Below are 27891 nucleotides of genomic sequence, written 5' to 3'. Positions count from 1 at the left end.
CATTGGTCCACGAGGCACTCGATAAATTCACACTACCTCCACTTGTCCCTAAATGTGGTACTGGATTGCATGCATGCACATGCACATCCCAATGCGGACATGCACATGACCTAGCTAGGATTCCAATTTTTCATCAGCATTCAACCACTTCTCAATCAAAAAATAAATACAGTTTTAGTTGAAATAGGGAGAAAAGAGTATACATCTTGACAAGAGTGTGGGGTTACATACTCGTACAAGCCCCCGACTTTGCTCTAGCAAACCAACTAAAATGGAAAACAGCTGCTCAGAAGGAATGCAGAAGTAATAGATTCACCTGCAAGTCGACAGTCTCCAGAAATTCTTGCATGGTGGACCTGACATTCATTCTGGACGAATCTAGACGTTCTGCAACTGTGAGAATGAAATTCGAATAATGCATCTGTCCAAGGTGCTGGCATGCTTACAAACGAGTGCCTCAGTGGCCTGTTCCTCTGTTTCAAACACCACGAGAGCCTGTTTCTTGCCATTCACATCAAATAACTTGGTGTTCAGTATAGTGCCATGTTCCTCTAGATGGGCAATGATATCCTCCTCTGTGATGTCTTGAGGGAGGGTGGATATATGAATAGTCTTGGTAGGTGCACAACAGTAACGATAATTCTTCACTGCATTTCGGTGGTACCGATTCAGATTTGACCCAGAGTAATCATGGGTATCTTGGGCTGGTGTGATGTTTGGATGCTTGGAAAAGTTCACCTCAAGGCGTTTATCAAAGAGCATGGCTCCCTGAAACCATTAAACAATGTCAGTAGATGAACTTGCATAAACGTACCACAAAGTTTTCTAACTTAGAACTAAATTACATTAATATTTCAGCCAATACTGTCCTTTGTTTATCTTAATGATGGCGTGGTGGTACCTGCATGTGCAGATCCTACCATATACACTGCCACTGGGCCACCACTTACCATGTTGAGAACAGAGAATCAACAAGGTTATATGCAATTAGCTGCTTTACCAAAAAAATTCACAGAAAATTTTCTATAATAGAAAGATGGCATCACCATGTGCAGTGATTTATTGGCAGCCCCTCCATGCATCTGTTTGGAGCATCTTCATGAAATTCATGAAGTTGTGTGACTCCAAATGATCGGCTGAGGTAGAATGACAACCATATTATCAAGACTCGAGCCATTTGGTTGGTTGTGCAAAATAAATAAAAAAAACAGAGCTAGATTCAAACAAGTAACCCACAGAACCTTCAAAAAATGAACAGCCATCTCAGCCTGGAACCCATCTGCCATTTGTATCAGTGCATGATCTGGTTTGTTCCGTAGCAGTTTAATTCGGATGATGTTACCATAGATGGAAAATAGATTGAAAAGCTTATCTTCATCAACTTTCTAAAACACAGGAAAAAAAGAGCAAGTCAAGATTCTCAACTGGTTCCCTACTTTGTGTGTGTGTGCGTGCGTGTGCATGTGCAAGTGGCAATGACATTTCAGGAGTTTTTTTCCAGTGGTAACACAACTCGAAGCATTGCCAAATCCTGCCAAAAGCTATGCAAATAATTACAAATACAATCTGGATGGTTTCACTGCAGTCAGAGTCCTGCAGACAACTTTCAACCTGGGGCCCAGAGAAAAAAATTGGGAACATATTCCTTGGAGTCATTCATGCTGGATGGTTTTATAGAGCACGAGGCATCCCAGAGGTCCTTTCTGGCCAGAAGTGACTCTTGTCCGAGACAAACAACTGGAATATCGCCATTTGGAAATTACTTTCTGTTGTTTTTCATCCTATAATTTTGGCCAGCTTGCATCTAATTTGTGTATAGAGCATGAAAAAATAGACTAGAATACATACATCAGAATTTAGATTGGATATCAAAATTGTGCATCGATCATTGGTGCCCGTTATGCCAGGAGGCAGACCTCCACCAAAGGCAGCTGCAACAGCAGCAGAAGTACCAATCTACGAAGGAAACATGCAGTTAAATGTGCTAAGCAGTCTTAATTTTGGCATTTAAGAACAGATGAAAAAAAAAGTCACAATGTCAAGAATCATCATGATTACATGGAACCTGGAAAAGCTTCTGATCAAAACTCCAGCAAACTCACCTGTGGGAATGCTACTGGAGAAGAAATTAAGCACAGTTAGTTACAGAAAGACGGGAAATGAAAAGACAAAAAGTTGAAACAGGCAGAGAAGAAGATGATACCAGCAGGCTGAAGTCCGTACAGACCTCCAGCATCACCATATCCACTCTGTTTCACCAAATGAAAGTAAGAAATGCAGATTAGCAATATAAATCTCCAGGTAACCCCGTAAGGGCTTCACGTTTTGGAATACAATAGTCCAGCTACCAGTGTCATAATAGACTTCTGTGACCAAGTCAACTGATAAGATACTAACAGCTGGCATCCGCACCAGACATACCAAGGCCAAATCCTACAGGACCTGGAGCCACAAAAATGCTCAACCCAGAAAAAGAGAACTAAGAAACAGCAAATGCATGACCGACCAGGACTAGAATCAAATGTATACTTAAATAAGCAGTCATTGCATTTAGGCAGCCTGGTCAGTGGCATAAGAATCTAGACAAGCTGACCGGCTCAAATTAGACATGACAACCAGACTTTTAAAACCTGGTGAGCCGAGCTAGCGATTTTCCCTAGTTAACCCTCAGCACCTAACCTGGTTGATGCAGTAGCAACCAGGTTTCTCCCAAGACTCGACTTAAAATCATTCAATTCAGCTGATACAGGGTCAAAGCATAGGGTAGTTGAGCCCCAAGTCTTTGGGTGTTTGAACCTTGATGGCAACAAATGTCAGATCTAGATCAAAAAACCTTTTAAAATGTAATTCACCAAGTTTCACTAAATCAATCCCATTTAACTAATTTGCCCATTTGACTGACATGGTAGAAACCTTGGACCATTCCAAAAATATTTGAACAGGATCATCTCCAATCTAAGTAACCAAACCAGTTGTATAAAGTGGCCCGATTTATTATAAAATAAAGCCCAATACATTCATACTTTCCAAAAGGAACACTAGCACTATAATCAAGGAGGGTCCCATGATTGAAACTTACTTGAGAGGATCTGCCCTTCTGTTCAGTAGGCAAAGATGTATTTGTGAAATCTCTGCAGAATGACGAATGCTTTAGACTTTAGAAACAAATTACAGCTAAATAGAGTAAGTTTGGAAACATTAACATTACAAACAAGGAAAGATCAAAAGTATAAATATATCAATTTACCTAGATCTCTCATTATTGTAGTTCACTTGCAACTCAGGCAGGCTAACCATCAGAAAACAACAAATGGATAAGGAAATAGCTAAAAAGGGACAGAACCAATATAAACTATCAGATAAGAACTATATTATGTTGATAAAGACATACTTGGAGAACTGAATATCAAGCTGACAGCAGCCATCATATACATTCCGCCCCTGGGTAACCAGATGCACATATAGATTATGTTGAACTTGTTGACTTCAAACTATGCATTAGTCTAACCATTGAAAAGAAAAGGAATTTCTTACCTGCAAAGCATTTCTGGCTTGGAGAGCACTTTGGCGACTCTGATACTGTATGAGAGCTTGATAACCTAAAATCATGAAGAAAAACCATGTGAAAGGTTAGCCAGTGTATGATTCCAACATATCAGGGAAGGTGGCAGAGAAATATCTGATCCAAAATTTCCCATTTCTATTCTATAATTGTGTCAAAAGTACTTTGTCAAAACTTTAAACAAAAGAAAAAAGAGACACAAAATAGAAAAGCTTCAATGAAGTCAGAAGCATTAAGCAAGAAAATACAGTCAATTTCTTTTATTAAAATACAAATAAAGATTTGAAGTTGACCGGCTGTCTTCTGAAATGTGACGATCTTCTCCACAAATCCATGCGGAGAGAAAACCTGATGCAGCACTTCTACAGTTATAGGGTATAGCAGCTGGTGAATTGTAACTAAGAGAATTCGGTTGGGCTGAGAATCCTGGGTGTGGTCAACAACATAACAACAGAAATAAGACAGAGAGAGAGAGAGAGTACCAGAGATACAAACATTCAACAAAAGACTAATAAAAAATATGAAAAGAGGATATAAAAAGAAACAATCAAGTGAAATAACTTCACTGCAATCCATTTATCATAACATGGTCAAAAGATGAAGCATATTGAATGCTACTAACTAAATGGTCAGGTATCACCATTCAACAGAGGAAAGTAACTAAAAATCTTTTAACCTTTAATCATTATCCAAAATTCAAGGATGTCCATGCCCACAAAATTAAGAGCATATCTTACGCATTTCAAAATGTGGAGATAAGGAAAGCAAATTTTTCTGAACAGTAAAACCAGAAGGCCCCAAAAATTTCCAGACAAATTTCCACAAAATTCCATAAAAGAACTTACAACCAAACACTGACCTGGTCACCATTTTTACGTTGAGAATTAGGATCCACTGTTGTCAGTTCTTGATGTGAAGAGAATTGAATGTAGACATTCCTTCCCCTGACAGGAGAGATTCCTTGGAGCATAAGAAAACAGAAACCAGCAACAAAGACTAGCAAGAGATAGTCAACCCAATTTTAACTAATGACCAACTGTTGGGGAAAAAACAAAGAATTAGCTTGTATAAGAAAAGTGTTGAAAACCTAGATTAAAATTAAGAATAATTAGTGAGATTTAACTAAATTTATGGTTTCTCCAAACTCAAAATGGCATAAACATACCTGATGCTTGGCTGAATAGTTGCATAGTATTGTAGTGCACTGATAGCAGAAGCAACATCATGCATTTGAAGTAGAGCCTACATAGAACAGCCATCAATAAGGCCTTGACTTGAAATCCCAAGAAAAGTCAAATACACACTAGAAGGGCCTCATAAAACCTGGTTTTTTGCTCGAAGCATCACAAGCTTAGTGACAACACCAAATGGTTGCACTAGTTGAAGTAGATCATGCTGCAAAGTTCCAAATTATAAGGGTAATGTAACAAAAATGAGTACTAGATTCAGATTGCAATAAAGACATCACATTACTACCTCAGATATTTCATGCCCCACATTTCGGACATGAAGAACTTTTGAAGGTTCAGTCATCCTACAAAACCTTCATCAGATAACAGTGGGCACGTAATGAAATTTGTCAATAAAGAATAAATATATCCTTCAACAAGAGCCCTGGAAATTCTAAATACACAGATTTTGACAATTCTTCTGTAACCAATATGAATAGAAGTTTGATCAAAAAACTCATTAAAGACAGATTACGATGGAAAATGATAAGACACTTGAAAAAAAAATGCATAAAAGTAGGCCAAGCTTCCATTTTTTGTTTGCATTTTCAGTTCATATAGCTCCCTCTATTTCACAGCAGATTTTACAACATAACCCACAAACACTGTTGCTATCAACTTGGATATGCAATGAACGTGAATCAGATTTTCAACAAATTCATCAGAGACAACCAAGTTGAGTAAACTACACTAATCCTCCACTTTGAACATTGAGCCTAAAACATGGTCACTGCTTTATGCCACTATGTTTAAAGTTAGTGGACAGAGACAACCATCTCTCTCTCTCTCTCTCTCTCTCTCTCTCTCTCTCTCTCTCTCTCTCTCTCTCTCTCTCTCTCTCTCTCTCTCTCCTGCGTGTCGCCTCACCTTTCTGAGTTTTTCACAGAAGGGGATGTCACCTCTATGATCTCATCTGATCATGTTTGAGATCGCCTCGCCTCTCGTCTCACCTCATTTTCCCTAATTCATGGAAACCCCTTGTTATCTCTCACTCTGAGGAGGCGATCGATTATGGATCATCTTCTTTGTTGATTGTTCTCTCACTGATCCTTAGCAGCTCGTGTTCTCTCTACAATCGATTCCTCAAAGCAACTAAATGATCCGCACTTTGATCATCCTCAGCTCATGTTGTCTCTGCGATCATCCTCAAGCAAGCTGAACTTCTCATGGCTGATCATCATCAGCTCATACTCTCTCTGCTATCTCTCTATATCAACTATCTCTCTAGATCAACTTTCATAGAGGGGGTTCCGTTAGGTTTTTTGCATTCAAAATCTTTGTGGATTATATTGAAAGTGTGGAAGAAGAGGAGAGAAAATGTCGCTCTGTTTCTGTGCTCCAATCAGATCAACTTGACTTTTCTCGACTATTTGTGTGATGCCCTCCCATTTTTCATTGTTTGCCAGACGTAAGACTCCCATTTTCTCTTCCTCACCATCTCCAACCCAACGTCAGTCTCTTGTTTTCCATCCACATTGCCGCTCTTCCTCTTCCGTCGAGCTTTCTCCTGCTTGTGGTGTTCATTGTCATGACCACACATACACACCAGGCCTCCTCCTAGATGGGTGTTGTTGGAAAACACACTCTATTTCTCTGTTTTCCTTGATTCACCTGACCTCTGATGTTTCCCCTTTTTCCTTCGGTGTTCTGCCTAAGACCGAGACGAGCTCTCATTTCCCCTAATTATGTTTTTTTTTCTGTTTTCTAATGAATTTCTATTTCCCTTCACCGTTGAATTGATATCGGGTTGATCTATGATGCTACATTTTGTCTTTCTGCTACACGATCTTTTCTGGCATGGTTTGCGGTGTTATGAAAGATCCTTTGTGGGTGATAGAAGAAGGCACCCTCCTGTTCAACCAGAAACTCTAGGATTTGAGAAGTATTTCTAGCTTTTACCACTTTCATGTTGCTTTTGTATGGAACATTGTTCAGTGTTACAAATAATGTCTTCGTCGAGTTCGGTGAGTCCCGTATCACTGCCTCGCTACTCCAGACACCTCATATTGGGTGTAGTTATCGTAGAGAGTCCCGTCAGCATGCAAACCGCCCCTGCCAATCCATTGTGTACTTACGATTTTAGAGCTTTTGACATTTTTGACCGCACACCAAGTATTCGGTGCATTGTCAGCGTGAGTGGTCATTGCGAATTTGAAAACCCTTATCTTTTGGGTTTCGATTCGTTGTTCTTCACATTATTAGTGGTAAGTTTCTTTAACTGAACTTGTAGAGAGCATGTTTAGGCACTAATTGCATAAGCATGATGTTGTTGTGCTAAATACTTAACTGAATTGCAAATACAAGTTATGCGTGCACACCACACATAGTTGTAAATATCTAAGGCTATTATGTATGCTTAACTGCATATATTTTGTTTCAACCTCATTATGTGCATACACAAACATAGTTGTACATATCTAGGGGTGCTATGGTTGCCTATATGTTTAACTGATTTGAGAGAATAATATACCAAAAATGCAATACTTATGCTAAGTATCAAAACCACTATAAGTCAGTGTGCATTGAATGCAATGCAATGCGAAATGCAAATCGGGTAAATGCTCGTGGTAAGTATGTGGTGCAAATGCATCACCCAATAAATTTATTATATTGCATGCAACACCTTAATGCTCACACACTTCACTTAGTTGTAGATATCTAAGACTCTTGTGATTGTAGTTCGAAGATCATCTTGTCATGTGTTTGCGGCAGGTACACCTGTGTGTGAGTTTGAATGCCCGTGCACTTATGAATGTATAATATGTATGCAATGTGTGCCATCATACTTTGGTTTGGGTATACTATATTGTTTTGTGTGTTTGTATTAATTTTATACATGATGCATATATAACTACTATGAATACGTGTAATTCATGTTTAATGTATATTGTGAATGTTATATATTGTCTTGTCTTATGATGGACTTGTTCATTTTTGTATGGAAGAATGCATGCAAATGTTATAAATTGTTTTGGACTTATGTCTTGTTTGCTTGAGAAACATGTGCGTATGATGTACAGTGAGATTTTGATGTACCTTTTTTACGAAGTTATTATTGAGAATGAAGTGTACGGGTTTGGTTCTAGACCCAAAATGTTTTCTTTGTATTATATTTATAGGTTGATGTTATCGGATCTGGGCCGACAAACCCGATCCAACTTGTATCAAATATAACACTGAACATGATCTCTTATTGAGAATCGTGCCAATCATTGTCGCCTCTCCTTGCAAATCTCTTTATCCTCTGCAGCGGATGAAGATTTGGTCGAAGGTGCGTGACTTCTAACATGCTATCAGAGTAGGTCGAGATTCTCTTCTTCCTTTCTTCGATTCTAAATCTGATCTCGTCTTATCAGATTTCATTCTTCTTATGTCCTGAAAATCGATTTCATCGTATTGGGTTAAAACTTCTTTCTTTCTTAAATCCTTAGACATCTTCCTTCCTTTCTCAAGATTTCACTCTCAATATTGAATCTGGTCACGTCAAACCAGATTTGTTTCCTTTTAAAACTTAAAACTCGGTTATTATTTTATTCTCTAACGCAGGATCGGATTGTTCTAGATCTAGTGCTTTCATTTCAAGCCAGAATAAATTAAATTTGGTCGTGACAGATTGATTTTTCTCTTCAACAGGGTTAAATCGAATATGATCATCTCATATCAGATTTGTGTTTCCTTTTGAATCTAAATTTCTCGTCTTTCAAGTCAAATCTTTTTCTTCAAAATCTTTTATTTAATTATTCCTTCTTGTTCAGATCATTGAATCTGAATAAGATTTCAATGCCTCAAAGTGAAATCTGACCTGATCTAGTTCTTTGTCCTAACGTGAAATTTCTTTTTTCATCTTCACGTTTGTTACTCCTAAAACCTAATCAAAGTTTCAATCCAACGAAAATTTCAGATCATTACTTCTGACTATTTGCAGCAATATAATTTTTCGAAAAAAAAAAATTTACATTGCTGAAAAATCAAACTGCTGGTCAGGGTGTTCTCTTGTTATCTTTCCACGTGGATTCTCCTTCCCTTCCTTCCAGTTTTCTTGGACAGCTAAAACTACTTGACCTGAAAGCGGCAAATTTTGCCTTTTATTAAGAGTTTGGATCGCTCTAGATATCTTGATGGAACGATTCATGCACCACCAGAATTTGTCCTGCAAGAAGAGAGATGATAAATGAGAGGTTTTCAATAAATTAGTTTGTAATTAAAAGTTTGCAACATGGAGAAGAAAAGATCAGGCAGTTGTGGCTTACATTACCTCTACGCTTTCCCAAGAGGTATTAGTGCCATTCCAGATGAATGTTCAGCCAGAGAGTTGTGGTAGATATTGGCTCAGACTTATTCACAGATTTCAGAAGCCAGGAATTTGCATTTAAAGAGAGAATTTCAGCTTTTGAAGAAAGAGAGTTTATTAGTTACAGGGTACATGAACAAAGTCAAGAGTATTACCGATCAACTAGCCATGGTGGTTTGGAATTTGACTTCCACATGTTAGTCACCTCTCTTCTATGCCTCACTTCATTGGCCAGTTTTGAAGATCTACGGGCTAAGCTACTACAATATGAAGTTACCATTAGAGGTGAGGAGATGGCCCTGAATTCTAACAATTATGAGGTACTTGTCACAGGAATAGTGTCAGGGCAAGGACATGTGGGTTTTTTAGGCGAACGTGGACACGAAAGAGGTAACCAAGGAGGTCGTGGGTTACTTCCCACACCCAACATGTCACCTAACTCGTATTTAGGGAACCAATACTCTAGAAATATACCGACATGTTTCAGTGTAATAAACGACGGCATATTAAAGCAAATTGCTGGCATAATCCATAAAACAAAGGCAAATTTAATGGTGTTGGGCCTTCTACTAGAGGACAAGCAGGAGATGACCCTAAAGGTAGGGGTGGCAATCGGGCCGGGTCGGCGGGTCAGCATACCTCAACACGAACCCGACCCATTTATTAAACGGGTAACCCGACACGACACGGTTAACCCGTTTAATAAACGGGTCGGGTCGGGTCGGGTAAACGGGTTGGCGGGCGGGTTGGCAGGTCGGGTTCGGGTAAACGGGTTGGCGGGCGGGTCGGGGTCGGGTAAATGGGTTGGCGGGTCAGGTTCGGGTAAACGGGTTGACCCGCCCGCCTAACCCATTTATTAAACGGGTTAGCCGGGTTGGCGGGTTGGCATACCCCTAACACGAACTCGACCCGTTTAATAAACTGGTTAGGCGGGTCGACCCGTTTACGACACGAACCCGTTTAAGCCACACTCGAACTCGGCTAAGAAGCGGGTTGGTGGGTCGTGTCAGATTTTGCCACCCCTACCTAAAGGTGATGAAAAGAAAAATGTGAAGAATCTCCTGATTTCTGCTCTTTCAGAGTTGAGCTTCAAACAAACCGAGCAGGAGACTTGGTACATTGACTCCGGAGCTGCTGCACATGTGACAGGTGATGTTGGTAAGATTTCGAAACTCATACCTTATCGTGGTAAATTTAGTATTAAAACTAGAGATAGTGCCCTTCATCCTATCTCTCATGTTGAAAATATTTCCCTTCCACTCGTCGATTCCTCATTACCTTTATCTAATGTTTACCATTCTCCTAGCATTGTTAAAAACATTGTTTCTGTTTCTAAACTTGTCGATGATACTAATTCTTCTGTCAAATTTACTCCTATATGTATCAAGGATCTTCTCACGAATAAGACGCTCGTTGAAGGAGAACGACAAGGAAACATGTATGTCTTCAAGGAGTCTCTTTCAGTTCGTGATGCATCAATAAATTCACAGCCAGTTCATCCAGTGTCATTCAAAAATTGTTTTAATATATCTCAATGTAATAAGCCAGAGATTTTGCATCGTCGTCTTGGTCATTGTAATCATTCATTTATTGAGAAGCTTGTGTCCAGAGGACTTGTTCCACAATCTAGTTAGAATGTTGAGGTTGATTCTCATCTTTGTTCCAATTGTCAATTATGTAAGAGTCATGTTTTTTCATTTCATTCAATAAATCAAAGAGCTTATATGCCTTTTGAAATTGTTTATTTTGATGTCTTGGAACCTGCCCCGCAGCCTTCTTTATCGGGCAGTCGTTATTACGTTACTTTCATTGATAGTTACTCTAAATACACCTGGATTTATTTTATAAAACATAAATCTGAAGTTTTCAAGCTTTTCTGCTCGTTCTGTGCTTTAGTTGGTAATCAATTTTCAACTAAAATTCAATATTTTCATTATGACGGTGGAGGAGAGTACTTATCAAAGGAATTTACTGAATTTCTCCAAGATAATAGAATGAGTCATCGAATACATTGTCCACACACACTACAACAAAATGGTGTGGCGGAAAGAAAACACCATCACATTGTAGAAAGTGCGTTGAATATGTTACATGACACTCGCATTCCTTTAAATTTGTGGATGGAAGCTTTTTATTCAATTGTCTATGTCATAAATCAACTCTCAATGAAATTGCTAGCAGATCAATCCCCTTATTTTACACTCTTTGGGGTTCATCCTAACTATAATGAGTTGTGAGTGTTTGGCTGCATATTCTATGCTCACATTGACAGTTCTCAACGTGATAAGTTTCAGAACAAGGCATGCAGGTCTGTTGGATATTCTGATCAGTATAGAGGATATCGATGCTATGACCCTACTACCAGTCGCATCAGAGTTTCACGAAAATTCGTGTTTGACGAGACTCATACTGATGATTTAGGAAGTACAGAGGGACATAATAAGGATGCTGAAAGTTATCAGCCATGGCTTGTTGCTGAGGTGCTTGATCAAATGGTGACGCATGACGTACCCTCATGTCACACACTATCTGCAGAACGACATAGTACAAATGTACACCCAAAAAATGAAAGGTCGACAAACACACAAGATATTACTATGTCAGTCATTTCAAATGTTACAAAGTTTTAAGAGATTACCTATATGCGGTGAAATAAAGACAATGTTCAACGACCTATTGTGCAACCCAGGAGGCCTAAGAGGATTCGTCATCCTATTAAAAGATGGGTAAGTTATGACAACTTCTTTTTAGACTTACACCTGTTTATCTCCCAGATTGAAAAGCATGATGAACCTATCAATTTCTCACAAGCATCTATGTCAATCAAATGGGTTGAGGAAATGAAAATTTTACATGAGTGTGAGACTTAGGAGATTGTTCCTAGACCATCGAACAAGAATGTTGTAGGGTCTATAAAATCAAATATAAACCCGATGGATCCATTGAACGCTATAAGGTGAGGCTAGTAGCGAAAGGGTTCACTCAAGAATACGGGCAAGATTATGACGAAACTTTTAGTCTTGTGATTAAGATAGGAACTATTCGATTAGTTCTGTCCTTATCAGTTCAATTTGGATGGACTTTAAGCCAACTTGATGTCAAAAATGCATTTTTGCATGAGAGTCTCAAAGAAGAGGTGTATATGAAACAACCCTATGGTTATACAAAATATAGCCCCAACACACATGTTTACAAGCTACGAAGAGCCATCTATGGGCTAAAACAGGCCTCCTGCTCATGGTTTGATAGTTTCTCTGTTAAAGTTCAGAGACATGGAGTCGTTCAATCTTATCTTGATCATTCGCTTTTTATTTTTCGAGATCGACAGGTACGCACCTTGATTCTTATATATGTGGACGATATTATTATTACTGGGAACTCTGATGAACACATAGAAGCTACGAAAATTTTACTGAGTCACCAGTTTAAAATGAAAGATTTGAGGGTTTTGCGTTATTTCTTGGGGGTTGAGGTAGATCGACAGGATGAAACCCTTTCACTAACCCAACACAAATATACTTTAGACTTATTGGAGGCAGGCATGAAGGATTGTAAACCACTATCCACTCCTAGTGTCCTTAATCATAAACTCGGTTGCCAGGATGGGGAAGCATACGAAGATTCCAAGCAATATCAGAGTTTTGTGGGTATGCTTCAATATCTCACCTTCACTAGACCAGACATTGTATATGCAGTGAATCAAGTCTCACAATTCATGCAAGACCCACGAATAGAACATATGAATGTTGTTAAAAGAATCCTTCGATACTTAAAAGGAACTCTTGGAGATGGTCTAGTTTATCATCAGTCCAAGTCCAAAGGGGAACAACATCGACCGGTTGTATACACAAATGCAGATTGGGCTGGAGATCCAGATGACTGGCGGTCGATTTCTGAATATTGTGCCTTTCTCGATGGGAACTTGATAGCGTAGAGTAGCAAGAAACAATGTGCAATTGCACGATCTAGTACTGAAGCTGAGTATCAATCTATGGTGGTTGCTACAATAGAGGTCACATGGTTGAGACATCTTTTGACTGAAGTCAAAGAATCTATTCTACCCACCACTCTCTTGTGTGATAATTAGAGTGTCATACAGATTGTTGTTAATCCTATTCATCAACACTTCATTCGACAAAAGATAGAAGATAGAGAAGTCTATCATGCTTATGTTCCTACGGCTCATCAAGTGGCAGATTTGTTCACTAAGGGCCTTACCAGTATGCGCTTTTTGTTCTTAAAGAATAAGTTGTCCATGGTGCAAAACCATGCATAACTTTAGTGAGTAATGAGAATGAAGCGTACGGGTCTGGTTCTAGACCCAAAATGTTTTCTTTGTATTATATTTACAGGTTGATGTTATCGGATCTGGGCTGACAAACTCGATCCAACTTGTATCATATATAACACTGAATATGCGGCACGATCTCCTATTGAGAATTGTGCCAATCATTGCCGCCTCTCCTTCTTGCAAATCTTTTTCTCTTCTGCAGCAGATGAAGATCTGGTCGAAGGTGCATGACTTCTAACAGTTATATCTAAGGTGATATATCGATTCATGTGGTGAAAAATGTATATATATGACTTGAATACTATGTGTATAACTCGAACTAAGTAGCTACATATGTTGAGATTTAGTAGCTTCGTATTATGAAATATGCATGTTCACATATGCATGCATCAAACTCATGTTTTGTTAAAGCATGATTCAAAGTTCAATTTATAAAATACAATGTTCCTTGTAGTAATGATATGATGCGTAGGATAATATTCCTTTGTATGATATGATTTAAATGCCACGTGATGTAATGCTTATTGACTGTATATATGCTTAGTGGTTTTCGACCCTGAAAGTAGTCAATTGTATTGATGCATGTATGATAATAGTTTTCACTGGATATGGTACCCGTTGAGGAATGGTTCCCAAAGGATTCTTTGTGAGGGTGTGCATGATCAAATCAGGTAATCCGGCTGGAATAGTAAATCTTTGTACGAAAGTACATTATCCAAGAGCAGGTAGCTCGTGAAGATGGTAAATTTCTGTAAGAAAGTACATTATCCAAAACCAGGCAGACCATCTATCGATGGCGATAACTCCTTATACGGTTGTACATTTTCCAGACTAGGTGATTTGACGTAGATCTTGTGAATGTTTATATGATAAATGAATTGTTGTGATGAATTGTGATAATCATCTAAGTTGATTGAGATAACCAATTATGAATCTATAGATTTGACTTTTCTGATGTAGCATGATTATATACTGAACTCAGATGTGAGAATCAGACATTTGTCAATTTTAGATCTTGATATGAGGTTATGATTGTGATGTTTATGTTAGCGTATAGGTAAATGACACATCACGTCTACAAATGACTAGTTTTGATTTATTAGATATATCATGCCTACATAGTTTCATTGCAAATGATTGTATTATAATTGTTTGATTTAAATATATCACACCTATATATTATGAATATCTAGCTTATTTACTTAGGAAGTATGCGTATGTGTTTCACGCTAGAATGTTCAAATACGATTTGACCTATTATTTATAAGAATTATGAATGCATATGAAAATAAGGCAATGACCTGAATGTCTTAGATGCATATATATATATATATATATATATATATATATATATATATATATATATATATATATTCAAGAGATGACTTGTATGTCTTGAATGCATATGGATTATGCTTTATGACATGAATTAAGGTTGAATAGAATATTAAGTGATGAAATGTTTTTAAATGTTTTATGATCGAACTTTTGAAATGAATAACTTACGAGATGTTCTCTTGTCTATCACTTAATGATTAATGAATAATATATCATGTCTTAAACTTTGAATGCTTAATATTTTTCTTTAAGTTTGAGTTTTGGTTGCTCTACCAGACTTTAACGAGTCTGAACCCGTTTTATTGAGAACAGGTAATGCAGGTAAAGTATGATGAGTAGTTGAAGCGAAAGACTGGTCGAGCTGCATCCTCGAGGGTCCACTCTTACCTTACGATCTTGGTAGACATGATCTTTTTGTTTTAAGTACTTGCTCATGTATTGTAATGTCATCCATTTTCATACTTAGTTAATTTGAAATTTCTAAAAAAATTATTTGTGTATGAAAAAAAATTCTGAACCTCCAATATTAGGAATACGTTAATTAAGTCTAAGCTTGGCCCAGATCTCATCGACAAGGTCAATATGAGCCAACAAAAAGGTACGAAAGAGCTTTATTTTTTACCTTTAAATTCAAGTGAATATCGAAAGCAGAATTCAAAGTATATGTCGTTGGATACGCCTCAAAATTCTGAGTCCAACGATATTTTACTTTTCCCAATCTGAGCTACGGTTGGTCCGAAATTCATTTTTTCTTTCAAAAAGGGACCGCCTCGACGGGTCGGTCCGGATTTGGATCAAACTAGATCCAAATCCATGTGATCCAAATTAATATGGATCTGAACTCAATCCAAGACCTATATTAATTAGGAATTGATCCAGTTAGGATCCAAATGGATTTTTGGGTATAGATTTGGATCTTAAAGCTGAATCCAGATCAATTTATAATACAGCTTTAAATTCGAATTATAGGGTAAAATAAAGTAAATTTTAAAGTTAAAAAGACTTCCAAAGGGATAAGGCACCCTCTAGAAGGTTCTTAATATTTAATTAATAATAAATAATAAATAATTAATAATTAATTAAATAAATATTAAAAGGTAATTAATTCCGAATTTCGATAGTTACCTAATGATAAGCCTCTAGAAGAATCTACCTTAACCTTAAGATAAAGAGAGAAAAGATAAAAAGGTAAGTAAAAGTAAAATAAGATAAGTGAAAAAAAGGAAATTTGAAAAAAGTTAGCAAAAAAAGGAGGGAGAGTTGAGGGAAAATAGGAAAAGTAAAAATGTGGCTCCAGCCCCAAATGAGAAACCCTAGAGGGGCATCACCTCTAGGGCCTCTTACTACTTAAAATAAGAAAAAAAAGGGGGGGGTGAACTAGAGAGAGGAAAAGAGAGGAGAGAGTGAAAGAAAGGAAAAGAGGAAAAGAAGGGGAAGAAGAAGAAGGAAGTAATCGTCCTCTCCAAAGATTTGAAGCTCTTCTGATCCTTTCTTTCAAGCTTCAAAAAGGTACCGGTGTTCTCTCTTGTCTCGAACGAGAAAAAAAGCCTAAATAGGCTTTAAGCAGTATTTTTTTAGGTAGACATGGATTCTATCTTGATTTTCTATTATTTAATCCATGGAAATCAAGGTAGGTAGATCTAGAATATGTGAGATTTGATTTCCTATGTTATTTCTGCATGTTTTTGTGTTTTCTCAATATATATATATATATATATATATATATATATATATATATATATATATATATATGTGTGTGTGTGTATGTGTCCATGGACACTTTGTACAGATCTGGACAGATCTGTCCCATGTGTTTAGCAGACAAATCTGACCATTGTGATGATAGGCAGATCTAGATAGATTTGAGTCTCTGTCCTTTCTGGACAGATCTATTCGCTAGACAGGTGTGTATATTCGGACAGATGAACACGGGATTGTGGTTCTTGAAAATGAACCTAATCCAGGAAAGAAGAAATATATGCATAGTCAGTTAAAAAGAGAAATTTGGATTTTTTTTTGTGCTTTTGGTCCAGGACTGGACGGACAGTTGTCCAGGCCCAGCCTGGACAGTCAGCTGGGATAGGACAGCCTGTTGTTCAGTCCCAAACTGGACTGATGTTCATGAAAAAAACATTTAATTCATATATATATATATAGTGAGATCCAGCAGATAACTGGGACAGCTCAGTCCCAGCCGACTGATTCGGCTGGACTGAGTCACTGTTAAAAGACGAGTTTTGGATTTGTGATGGGTTGGCTGGGAGCTGGTTGGCTAGGCAGGTGCAGACCTGCCAGGCCCAACCGACAGACCTTCTCAAAAAGCAAAAAGAAATATATATGTATATATGTTTACATATACATATTACAAGATATATATATTCTGGGCAGGCACGTAGTCTGCCAGGCCAGTCGGCTGGGCAAGCACAGGGCCTGAGCTCCAGCAGACTGGGTCGGTTGGGCTCAGCCTGGTTAGTTCAAAAACCAAAAAAAAATGTTTGTTATATGTAATATTGGGCCTAGCCCATTCGTTGGATCGGCTGGGCAGTTGGCTAAGTCAGCCCCCAGTTGACTGGGTCGGCTGGGCAGGAGGTCTGACCCAACTGACTGAGTCGGCTAGGTGGTTTTAGCAGGGTACCAGACAGGTGCCTGCAGACTTTACAAAAAAATAAAACAATGTTGGCAAAGTAAAGAAAAACTTGGTGGTGGGTGAATTAGAAAATCTGAAAATTTTCTCACAAGTGTTGCATGTAAATTCATGACTGTTATGTTTTAAAAATGCTGATATGGATTATGTATCGGATTATGTGGACTTGATATTAGAACTTGTGCATATTGGATGCGTTGTCTTATGATATTGAAAATTCAGTTTAGTGTATTAATTTTCTAGATTTTGCCTATTATGAATGATTAGGCTATACTCATGGTAAAAATTAGCTATGCATGCTTTTGGTTGATTAAGTATACATGCTCAATGTTTCTAATGCAATGTTACTTATATGGGCATTGTGTGGGCAGGTGCAAATCCTGAATTTTTGATTAATTTGCATATGCATTTTTGCACGACAATTCACATGTGAGCATGAATTGACTCAAGAAAGGAATTATGTATTTGGCATGATCATGTAAACACATGCATGGAAAAATTGTTGTCCATGCATATCCTTGTTGAGCATGTGCGAATGTACATTTAAAAGCATGTGAAAAGAATGCATAAGTAGCATCTTTATTATGATTTTTGCATGGGATGCATCGGTGGTCAAAAGTGGATCATCGTAGGTCGGGTAGGCCTTGAGCAGGTGATGCTCCATGTTTAGTTTTCTTATGTATCGCAAAAATCAACTTAAATGTTATTAAACTAATTGCATTGTTTCATGTGATAACGGGTCATGGTCCCGTGATGAGTTTTACATGTTGAATTACGAAATGAATGTTTGGGTTTTCGCATGTTGAATTGCAAAACAAAGAATTTAAAATGAATCATTATTTGAAATGAAAAGATAAAGAAAAAACAGTGTAATTAATGTATTCCTAGATGTCCCTTCTTTAATGTGGGAATCCTGGACTACGGTTTTGGAGAATCGTGAGAATACTAAAACACTGTGTACGTTTGTGCCCCTAAACCTAATTAGGTGGTTCACCTCTCAGCTACGGTTTTAAGAAAATTTTGTCACTTTGCTTGGGGTGGTGTGTAAACACAATTGTTGTTATTGGTATACCAAAAAAGTGACATTAGTGGATGCTGAATTCTCTAATGTCCCTATATTAGATGTTGAATTCTAATGTTCTGATTGATGGTGTTGAATCCTGAAGTCGGCCGAGGTCTAAGTAAGAAACTCAATATTAAAATATCATTTTATGTATTAAGCTACAACTAGAGACCCAATTTGAACTCGAAAATTGTTTACCCATTTTGAGTATCGACAAGTTATGGTAATAAAAAAAAGAGCAAAAATTGTGTGCATTAAATAAGAATATGCATAAAAAAAAACTCTGATAAAAGATAATAATATATTCATGCGTGTGAATTAAAATTATGCATATTTTTGTTATGCATTAAATCAAGCATATTTACTTGTTCCCTTATTTGTACTAAATTAATGATTGCATGATATTTGCTCTCTAATGCATGATAAATATTCTTTATTGCTTAATAGTGGTCTCTATTGTGTAATCATTGTTCCCTCTTGCTTAATAATTGTTCCTTATTGCATGAATGATTAATTGAATTATAAATTTGTTGTAATTGTAGCCCTCTAAAATGTTGCATGAATCTTATTTATATTCTTTTTTTTTATTTGATTCATTAGAAGGACTCGTATGTAAGATCTTTGATTCTGATGCCCTACATTTCGTGTTTTTCACAACCTCTGAGACCTAGTGATGGGACCAACTGCTTCAGGGAGCTACGATGGCTATATATATGACTTCTTGACATCTTTACTTAGGGATAGAGTGGTTCCACCTTTCTTGACTATTTATATTTACTTGCATATGTTCTCAGACTTTATTTTTTAATTAATAAAATTGGTTTAGTTTGGATGATGGTAGTGTAAGATCTCTTGTGGTTGTGGATTGGTTATGACTGTAAAAGCCCCGGGTTTCAAGAAATGTGTTCGCAAATGTAAAAAAAAACATTTATCACTTTTTAGCGGGTATGAGTTGGGGTCGTTACATGTAGAGACTGAAGTATTATTTTTATACTCTGATTTGAAATGAAATTAAAAATCTTCATATTCAAGTCTTATATTGTGCGTAATTCAAAATGTATATATCCCATACATTTTGATATGATTGTCTTCTTTAGTGTAACCCCGCTTAAAGTCTTAACCGTTTTTTGAAAATCGTTTGTGCATTATAAGATCTGATTTGCTTATACTTATAAAAAAACATTGATCTCAAAATTATAATATTTGAAAAATAACTAAGGTAAAATTTTTGGGGGTGTTACACCAGCTACTAGTACATAAAACAATTGAAAATTTAGATGAATTTTACTTGAGAATCATACTGGTATGATTCCTAAAGAGTTAGAACCAATCTCAAAGAAACAAAAATATAGGTTCTAGAATCATTTGTACATGTTTTCAACATGATAACCAAATGATTGTTCCTAAGAAGCTCTCAAAGAGTTGGCGCAGCTGGTCAGCAAACTACACACACGTGTGCACACACACACCCCTTTCACAAAATTTCCTTATGCTTAAGTCCACTATTGATAAACTCAACACAAAGTAAAAACATTCCTATGAAAAGGAGTTAGTTTGGGAAAATGTGCATATCCAACCAAATGGAACCTAGCCACTCCCTCCACCTGTATGGGTGGCTTTGTTATTCACAGCAATGACCTTTTGAACCATGCTATTATCACTGAAGGATGGTGAAGGTGAAAGAGGACGGTGGCTAAGATATCATGGACAATAAAACATAACTAGATTACCCATGTGGTAGGGGTATAACACAAACATTAGGTTTTCAAATGATCAAACTGAAGATGGAGAATACATAAGGATTAGCTTTAGGAACAACCATGGCTACAAAATAAACTACTCAAAGAGTAATTTCCCAGGATAGTTGCATTTATGCACAAACCAAATCAATACCACTTTGTGGAAGGATTTTGGTGGATAAACAAGAACTTGAAAAGAAGAAGCACATGGAATGGAGAGACTTCGGATTACTTGAAAAAGTGAAAGAACTGGCATTATGTCATTGGCAAAACCTTCAGATTCACTTCTTTAGCAAAGGCAATTCAAAGACTGGGATATGGCCAAGAGCAACAGTTACTGCTTGGCTTGTTTCACACCACAAGCTTCTCACTCTGACAACCATCAAGCTTGAATTTCTTGACTAATGGGTAGATTCCCTGTTTGTGCTAATAGCATGAAATTGTTATTCATGTTTTTGCTTATCAGCATTACCTTTTTCACCTCTTTAATTTGCCATGGCCAAAAGATGAGTACATCTTGAGACCAATTAGGAAGTTCATCTTAGTAGATGGGCAAGGTTAGGAGAATTAGCACGAGAATTGAAGGAAGTGGCTGTTCACCACTTGATAGAAAATATGAAGGAGCACTACAGCCAGTATTTTTAGAATGTTACACAACATTATGCATCAATACAACCTTACCCAATGCAGGACTAGAGTTTGGGTCACCTAAATGTCATGAAGTATTCTCCAGTTATACAAGTTTGTGCTGAGTGGGAAGAGATCTGGGTTCATGGATGACTTGCATGCTATAGCTATTTCTGTTAAAAATATTTCCCTTCAGCATATACACACAGGTGCACATCTATGTCACATGGATACAACTTTAGATATGCAACACAACCACTTTATGGAGTTTCCCAATATTACAAGTATATAAATGGAAATGATATATCAGTAAAAATGGAGTATACATGTCACATAGGTGCAAGCATGCATGCACACTTACAAAGGCCAAACTGCCCCTCATAAAGGAGGATTTCCAAATAAAAAAAGGGAAGCGATTAGGGTTCTCTAAACTTTTGGAATTGTTCACAATTTTACTAATATTAGGCGATTAAAGCCGATCTATCAAGTTAACTTGTCTGTTTGAGAGAGAGAGTTCATCTGTCACTATCCTAGTTTTTAGGGGAAACACATATCATCATCAATCAGATATCTCTCTCCCTCTCATATGCATTAGAAGCTACAGAAGACACCACCGTAAACTAAATAATGCTATTACCATATAACTTCTCATGTCTACCCCCAGAATCGACTTTACTCATTGTGCATGTGTAGAGAGAGAGAGAGAGAGCAAACAAAATAAGAATGGATGTTCCCCTTCAATAGGTATTATTTGGTTGGAGCAAGAGAAAATAAAAATCATGAGTTATTAGAATTAAAGCACGTCTGGCAATTCTTTTGTTCTTAAACTATTTCATTAATTACATGTGATACAACATTATGAAAATCCCAATTATGGACTTGGGCAAATAGAGCCACCCGTGCAACTGCAATCAATATTTCTCTGAACCCAACAACAATAAAACATGTAAAGTTAGATGGAGGAAGGAGATATCCACCTTTAGCATGGGAGGCAAGATACAACAATCTGGTTGGAGGGGGAGGGGGAGGGGGGAGAGAGAGAGAGAGAGGGATGTTTTGAGGATCATGTGGCTCCATTAAACTTGTTGCCGCATTTAGAGAGAGAGAGAGAGTCAGAGTTTCAAGGATCTTGCAAGTTGACTCCAGTAAAGCTGTTGCAGCATGTGTTAGAGATGAATTGAAGCTCAAAAAGGTTGGCCAACCATTTCTGCTTCTAAGTTTGGATCACCCAATGATCATGTAGACCAGCTACAAAAGTAACTTCTTGTCACCCTAAGTAACTTCTTGTCACCCTTATATGCTTTCCTTTTCTGTTCATGGCTCTAAAAACGAAAAAAGGAACATCAAAATCCACATAGAATAGAAAGACTTAAAAGGATCATCATTAAGAAAGAGGTCAAAGATAAAAGGCAATATCCAACAATGGAATCCTCACAAGAATGACACACAAGATGACAAAATACTGATTATTTAATTTTGAATAAAATAATAACCTTAAGGTATAGATATTTCCCAAGTGGTGTTAGGTACTGTTTTATAAAGAAAATAAAACAAGAAATATAACAAAGGAGAGTCAAAATTTAAGAATACTTTTACTTTTTTTTCTCAAATCACATGTTTAAATATTTTAAACTACTGAAACCTAAATGCACTTGTGCTTTTTTGCCTCTACTATAAAGCAGTTAAAGGTTACGAGATCATACAATTTAAAGCAGCTTCAAGGCCACAATGAATCAAAAAGTCAATAAAGGCAATATATGAAAAAGGAGAAAACCATTCCTTGTAAAACAGGAAAGCATGTAAGGATTCACAAAACACAGTCACCCAGCTCGTTAAGCTATCACTTGAAGGAGGTTAAGGTTACAGTCATAGGTAAAGGTCATTTGAATAAACATGAATCCATCAAACCGAGAAAAAGCATGAGCCAAGCATGAATAATGACTTATTTTTCCATCTCTATATCATGTCATCCACTTCCAAAGGCTTTATCACATATCATTCCAGAGTTTTCATGAGGTTTGCCCCAATCCCATGTTCCCTCATCTGTCATCCACTTTTTTTAGTAGTCCACCATTGACTCTCACTGCATAGACAAGCCAAGCTACCAGATGACTCCAAGAGTGAATAGCCTAAAGCAATGGCTGTGGGTAGTTTTTGAAACCAAGGTTGTAAGTAGCGTATCGTTACCCGTATTGGTCAGGCCCAAAGTTAGATACGTATTGTAGTGTATTGTAAAAAATCATAATTTTTTAATATTTTTTTCAAAAATTAAAAAAAAAGATCAGAAAAGATTAGCAAAAATTCTAAAAAAATCATAGCACATGAAACAATGATGAATTGCACAAAATACAACCATAAAATTACATATGAAGCATTTATGTATCTATGAGAGACATAAGACATTATCAAACAACAACTAATACAGATAATATTACATGCATATCTAACAAGAACAATGCAAAATATTAAATATCTTGTAATTAAAAACATGCCACAAGACTTAGACTTTCATATTACATAAACAAAAACAAAACAAAATAACCAAGTTTATGAACACTAAGTGTTAAATACCCAAGTTTTTTGAAAATATAATCTCAATCATCATCATCTTCTTCTTCGACATCCATATTGTCTCAAATATACGTGGTCTCTTCATCATCTACCTTCTGTGCTTATTTCACGTTGATCCATTGAATGTCCTCTTCATTCAACATGATTATCATTTCTTCAACACATGCATCCAATATATCAAATGTTCCAAATTGATGGGATCAAATTGCTCTTTATACCTCCTTTATGATAATTTTTTTATTTATCTAAAAAGATTATATAAAAAATTAAAATTAGTTGAGTTTTGTATGATATAAAAAAAACTTTAAAACAAAAAATTAAAAAGTCAACTTTCAGCCATTTTAAAGTGTATCAGACATGTATCGTACCATATGGTACGATACAAATGATACGAATATGATAGACACTTGTACGCGATACAAGTGTGTACCATATCAAATTAGGTCATAGTTATAATATGTATCGTATCACCATATTGTACGGATACGGTATGATACTTCCAACATTGTTTAAAACAACTCATGAATTCATTGGCTTCACTAAAGAAAAGCAAGAGTGAACATTGAAATAATTGCTTATTGTTCCATCTCCAAATTATGTAATCACCCTTGGGAGCTCTAGCACACATCCTTCCAAAGTTATCATAAGGTTGCCTAGGTCTCACATTACTCCTTTCAATCCCCTTTTTTGGAAGACAGGGCATCGACCTTCTGGAGGCAATCTTTGAACATAATTTACATCCAATGTATCCAGCCAAGCGACTATACAACTCTAGGAAAAAATAGTCTAAGTTACAAATCCTTCCAAAGAAAGAGCATTCAATAGTCTACTTATATTCAAGACGTTTATAGAAAAGTATTAAATACCTCTAACCAATGTTGTAAGTATTGTACCATACATATTGTATATGTATTGATTCTATCGTACGATACAACCCTGCATTGTATTGTATCATACAATACACATACTCTAAAAGAGCCGAAACTCGACTTTTTTTATTTGGGGTTTTAAATTTTTTATATCGTACAAAACCCAACTAATTTTAATTTTTTCATGTCATCTTTTTAGGCAAATAAAAAAATTTATTATAAAAAATGTACAAAGAGTAATTTGATCCCATCAGTTTGAAACATTTTGATGTATTGGTTGCATGAGTTGAAGAAGAAGCAATCACTTTGAGTAAAGAGAACATTCAGTAAATCAACATGGAAGAAGCACATAAGGTAGATGATGAAGAGCTCATGTATATTGGAGACAATGTAGATATTGAAGGAGGAGGAGGAGAAGACATTAATGATGATTGAGGTTATATTTTCAAAAAACTTGGTTTTTTTATGTAATATGAAAGTATTAGTCTTGTAACATATTCTTAATATCAAGAAATTTAATATTTTGCATTGTTCGTGTGAGATATGCATGTAATATTATCTATATTAGTTGATGTTTTATGATGTCTTATGCAGCTCATAGAGACATAAATGCTTCATATATGATTTTATGGTTGTATTTTATGAAATTTATCCTTTTTTCATGTGCTGTGATTTTTTTAAAAAAATTGCTATTTTTTCTTGATTTCTTTGAAATTTTTAGAAAAATTTTATTAAAATTTTAGAATTTTTTAAGATATGTATCTAACTTTGGGCCCGACCAATACGGGTAACGATACACTACATACAACCTTGCCTCTAACCATCCCATACACATTCATTCCATATAGTTCTTCCATCCAAGCCCATAATGATCCTGAAACACCATATCCAGTATGGATTCTTTTCTTCTCACAATTCACTTTTTGTTTGCTGAGCTGTCAAAAAAATCTAGAGACATAGCTTGATTCACAAGGTCAAATCTTCTTACTACCGATCCCCAAGGTTAAAACCTAGCTTGGTTTTGCTTTCTACCACTGTTCAAGTTGAGAAGCTTGTGTGCCCATAAAGATGCACATGCAATGATGGAATTGAGAAACTGAAAAATCTTAGCACTACAAACTTTTTGCTCATTTAAGCAGAAAGAATCAAGGTGCATTTACTCTAATTGTTCACGAATTTAAGCTCCAATAATCTAAGCGTACTCTGCACACTTGTCATGTACAATCATTCCCATTTATCTGAACACCAACTACATAAGGAAGATGAGTAAGAAGGCATATACTAGGTGTAACATAAATTATGTTAACAAGGATAATTTTTTTAATGGTGATCTTCAAGTTCTTCCCACTACTACATATATATATAGAGAGAGAGAGAGAGAAATTTCTAAACTGTTTCATAAAGAAGAAATGGTTTTACGATCAAGAATTACAAAAATCCCCCACCCAAAACCACAATTTCCATGGTTTCCATAGGGAGCATCCTGTAACTAGATGAGTCCAAGACTTCCTAGCTCGACTAAGCTCCTAAGTCAAGGTAGTTGGCAAGGTGCCACCTGTAGCTTGAGTGGACAAAGCAACCACATTAGCCTTTAACAACCATGAAGAGACTTTGTACACCTTTTGATATCCAAAGAGCATTATTGCACTATCATCCACTTCAAACTTGAATTGGCCTTGACGGGTCTGTTTTATTAAGCCTTTAACAAGGAGATTCCACATGAAACTGGTGTGGAGCATTCTTCCACTGAAACCAAGTTCAACCCACCCACCCATCCCCCTCCCCAAGAATTGTTACCATGGAAATAAAAAAGGGGAAGATTCATTTGGGGGTTTGCTTTCTGCAAGGAAAGTGGCCCCCTTGTTTGCATTCATCAGTGGGCGCAAGGGAATGGGCTTTTATGCCTTTCCACAGAAACTGACCCTTTTTTGTTCGAGCCTCGAGGCACACACAACCTTTGGATAAATTCAGATGAAGCTTCCAGTTCAAGTTTGCCAACAGACTGGCAACAATCTTTCAAGTTCTTGGTTCTTGATTTTCCACTTACACATGATGACTTTATTTGTCTTCCTCTTATTTTAGATATGTTTCACACTGAAAACATGCACTGATCTCTCACAATCCGGAATTCTACCCTGGGAACAAAACCTAACCAGTAGTTAAGCTCTCGTCGATCTAAATGTGAAACACAAATACCAACATGTAATTGTTTGGGAGGTTAGTGGAGAATTCCAAGAAAAAGAATCTAACATGATATTTTGCCATTTTAAGACACGATAATAGATGACAAAGGATTGGTCTGCCATGATTAGATAGACCTAACCATGAAATTAAATTTAAATCATACTTGTCAACACGTAATAAGAATCTAATTCAAAACCAAACTTTAAAATAGAATATATTCCTATAAGAATTACCTAATATGGCCATGTTTGCATGTTGCCTTGAGCTAGCCCAACATGTAAGCTATAATCACTGCACATTCAATACTTATGCTGAAAGCTTCATAAGAATATACTTTAAGCACAGGAGCATCTGTTCTCTAAATCTGACTCCAGCTACAGATTGAGAATTATCTATCGATACATTCTCCGAATTCCATACATAAAATTGGCTATTTTCCTTTTTTTCCTGATACCTAGACTCATACCATCACATAATCGTTCACATTTCAGGTGCCCGCCATACTGCTCTATGACCAACATGTCCCGTACCTAATACGATGAATTAGCTACAGTTAGAGCGTGTCGTGCATTCACAAACATGTCTAAGAGCATCTGTCATCAATATAAGAGTCTAAGTCATTCTATTTTTCACACAGATCGTTTTCCAAGACAAATCTAGCATGGGTTCCAACCACCACGGTGATTTATTACTGAAGAACTCACAAAATCTATACTAATTAATATCTTGCGCACAAGTAACTAGTGCTACCAATAATTTCCCACTAAGTTGCCTGCTAAGCATGGTGAGAAGGAAGAATACCCAAAACCACGATTCAAATACAAAACACTATCTGGACCTCGTTACGAGCCAGAAAAAAAAAGCACGCACACGGAGAAAATGGTAAGACCAATGAATAGAACAACAAATAGCAAAGATAAAAACCTCTAAGAAGCCTACAACACAACAACCCATTAAATAAATGATAAAACTCAAGAGAACCAACTTAAGAAAAGGAGGGAAAACCCCCAAAGAAATGTTATTTTCTCTTTCTTCGATCTATACCAAATGACTTCCACCAATTTTTTTTCCTACAGATAATATGAACTCCAAATATCTTCTTGCGCCACCCTAGAGACATATATGATATATGGCAATCCAAAAGGTTTTGATCTTCAACGACCAATGGATCACCTATCAACCCGCCTGTTCAAGAGAGAGAGAGAGAGAGAGAGACGGGGGATACTTGTTTGGAAGATGTCTTCTTCGCGCTGCAGGATCAAAGAAAGTCGATGAGAGTTCTCCAAGAGCCAGAGGGTCGATCTATCGAAGAGAAAGAGAGAGCAGGAAAAAAAACGGGATTAGGGTTTTGGTCTGACGGACCATCCGATTTAGTCTCTCTCTCTCCCTCCCTCCATACGCGCACTGGCGACCCAGTCTTGGATCTAAGATATTTTTATGTTTTACAATGTACAAAACTGGGTTCAACTTCAACCCAACCTAG

General features: G+C 36.8%; 1 protein-coding gene across 4 annotated transcripts; it reads right to left on the bottom strand.

Annotated features, from left to right (window-relative positions):
* Nucleotides 1–126: 126 nt before the first annotated feature.
* Nucleotides 127–27891, bottom strand: LOC149832441 (polypyrimidine tract-binding protein homolog 3-like). Of its 4 annotated transcripts, none has more exons than XM_090014487.1 (15): nt 27634–27891; nt 5039–5105; nt 4886–4957; nt 4728–4804; nt 4422–4506; nt 3856–3988; nt 3535–3599; nt 3392–3441; nt 3248–3289; nt 3080–3131; nt 2204–2249; nt 2103–2116; nt 1849–1956; nt 1242–1385; nt 127–768 (listed from the first exon to the last, which is right to left on the bottom strand). In XM_090014487.1, the coding sequence occupies exons 2-15, from the start codon at nt 5093–5095 to the stop codon at nt 379–381; spliced, it is 1335 nt and encodes a 444-aa protein (XP_089870613.1). In that variant the 5' UTR covers nt 5096–5105; nt 27634–27891; the 3' UTR covers nt 127–378. The 4 variants fall into 4 exon arrangements, with proteins under 4 accessions (XP_089870613.1, XP_089870614.1, XP_089870616.1 ...); XM_090014488.1 differs by having other exon boundaries at nt 5039–5096; XM_090014490.1 differs by lacking the exons at nt 5039–5105; nt 27634–27891 and having other exon boundaries at nt 4422–4598; nt 4886–4932.

The sequence above is a fragment of the Nuphar pumila genome, chromosome 7 (genome assembly GCF_984573655.1).
Source record: "Nuphar pumila chromosome 7, dmNupPumi1.hap1.1, whole genome shotgun sequence".
NCBI lineage: Eukaryota > Viridiplantae > Streptophyta > Magnoliopsida > Nymphaeales > Nymphaeaceae > Nuphar > Nuphar pumila.
The sequence above is the reverse complement of the archived record's forward strand: the minus strand, read 5'-3'. Positions and strand labels throughout refer to the sequence as shown.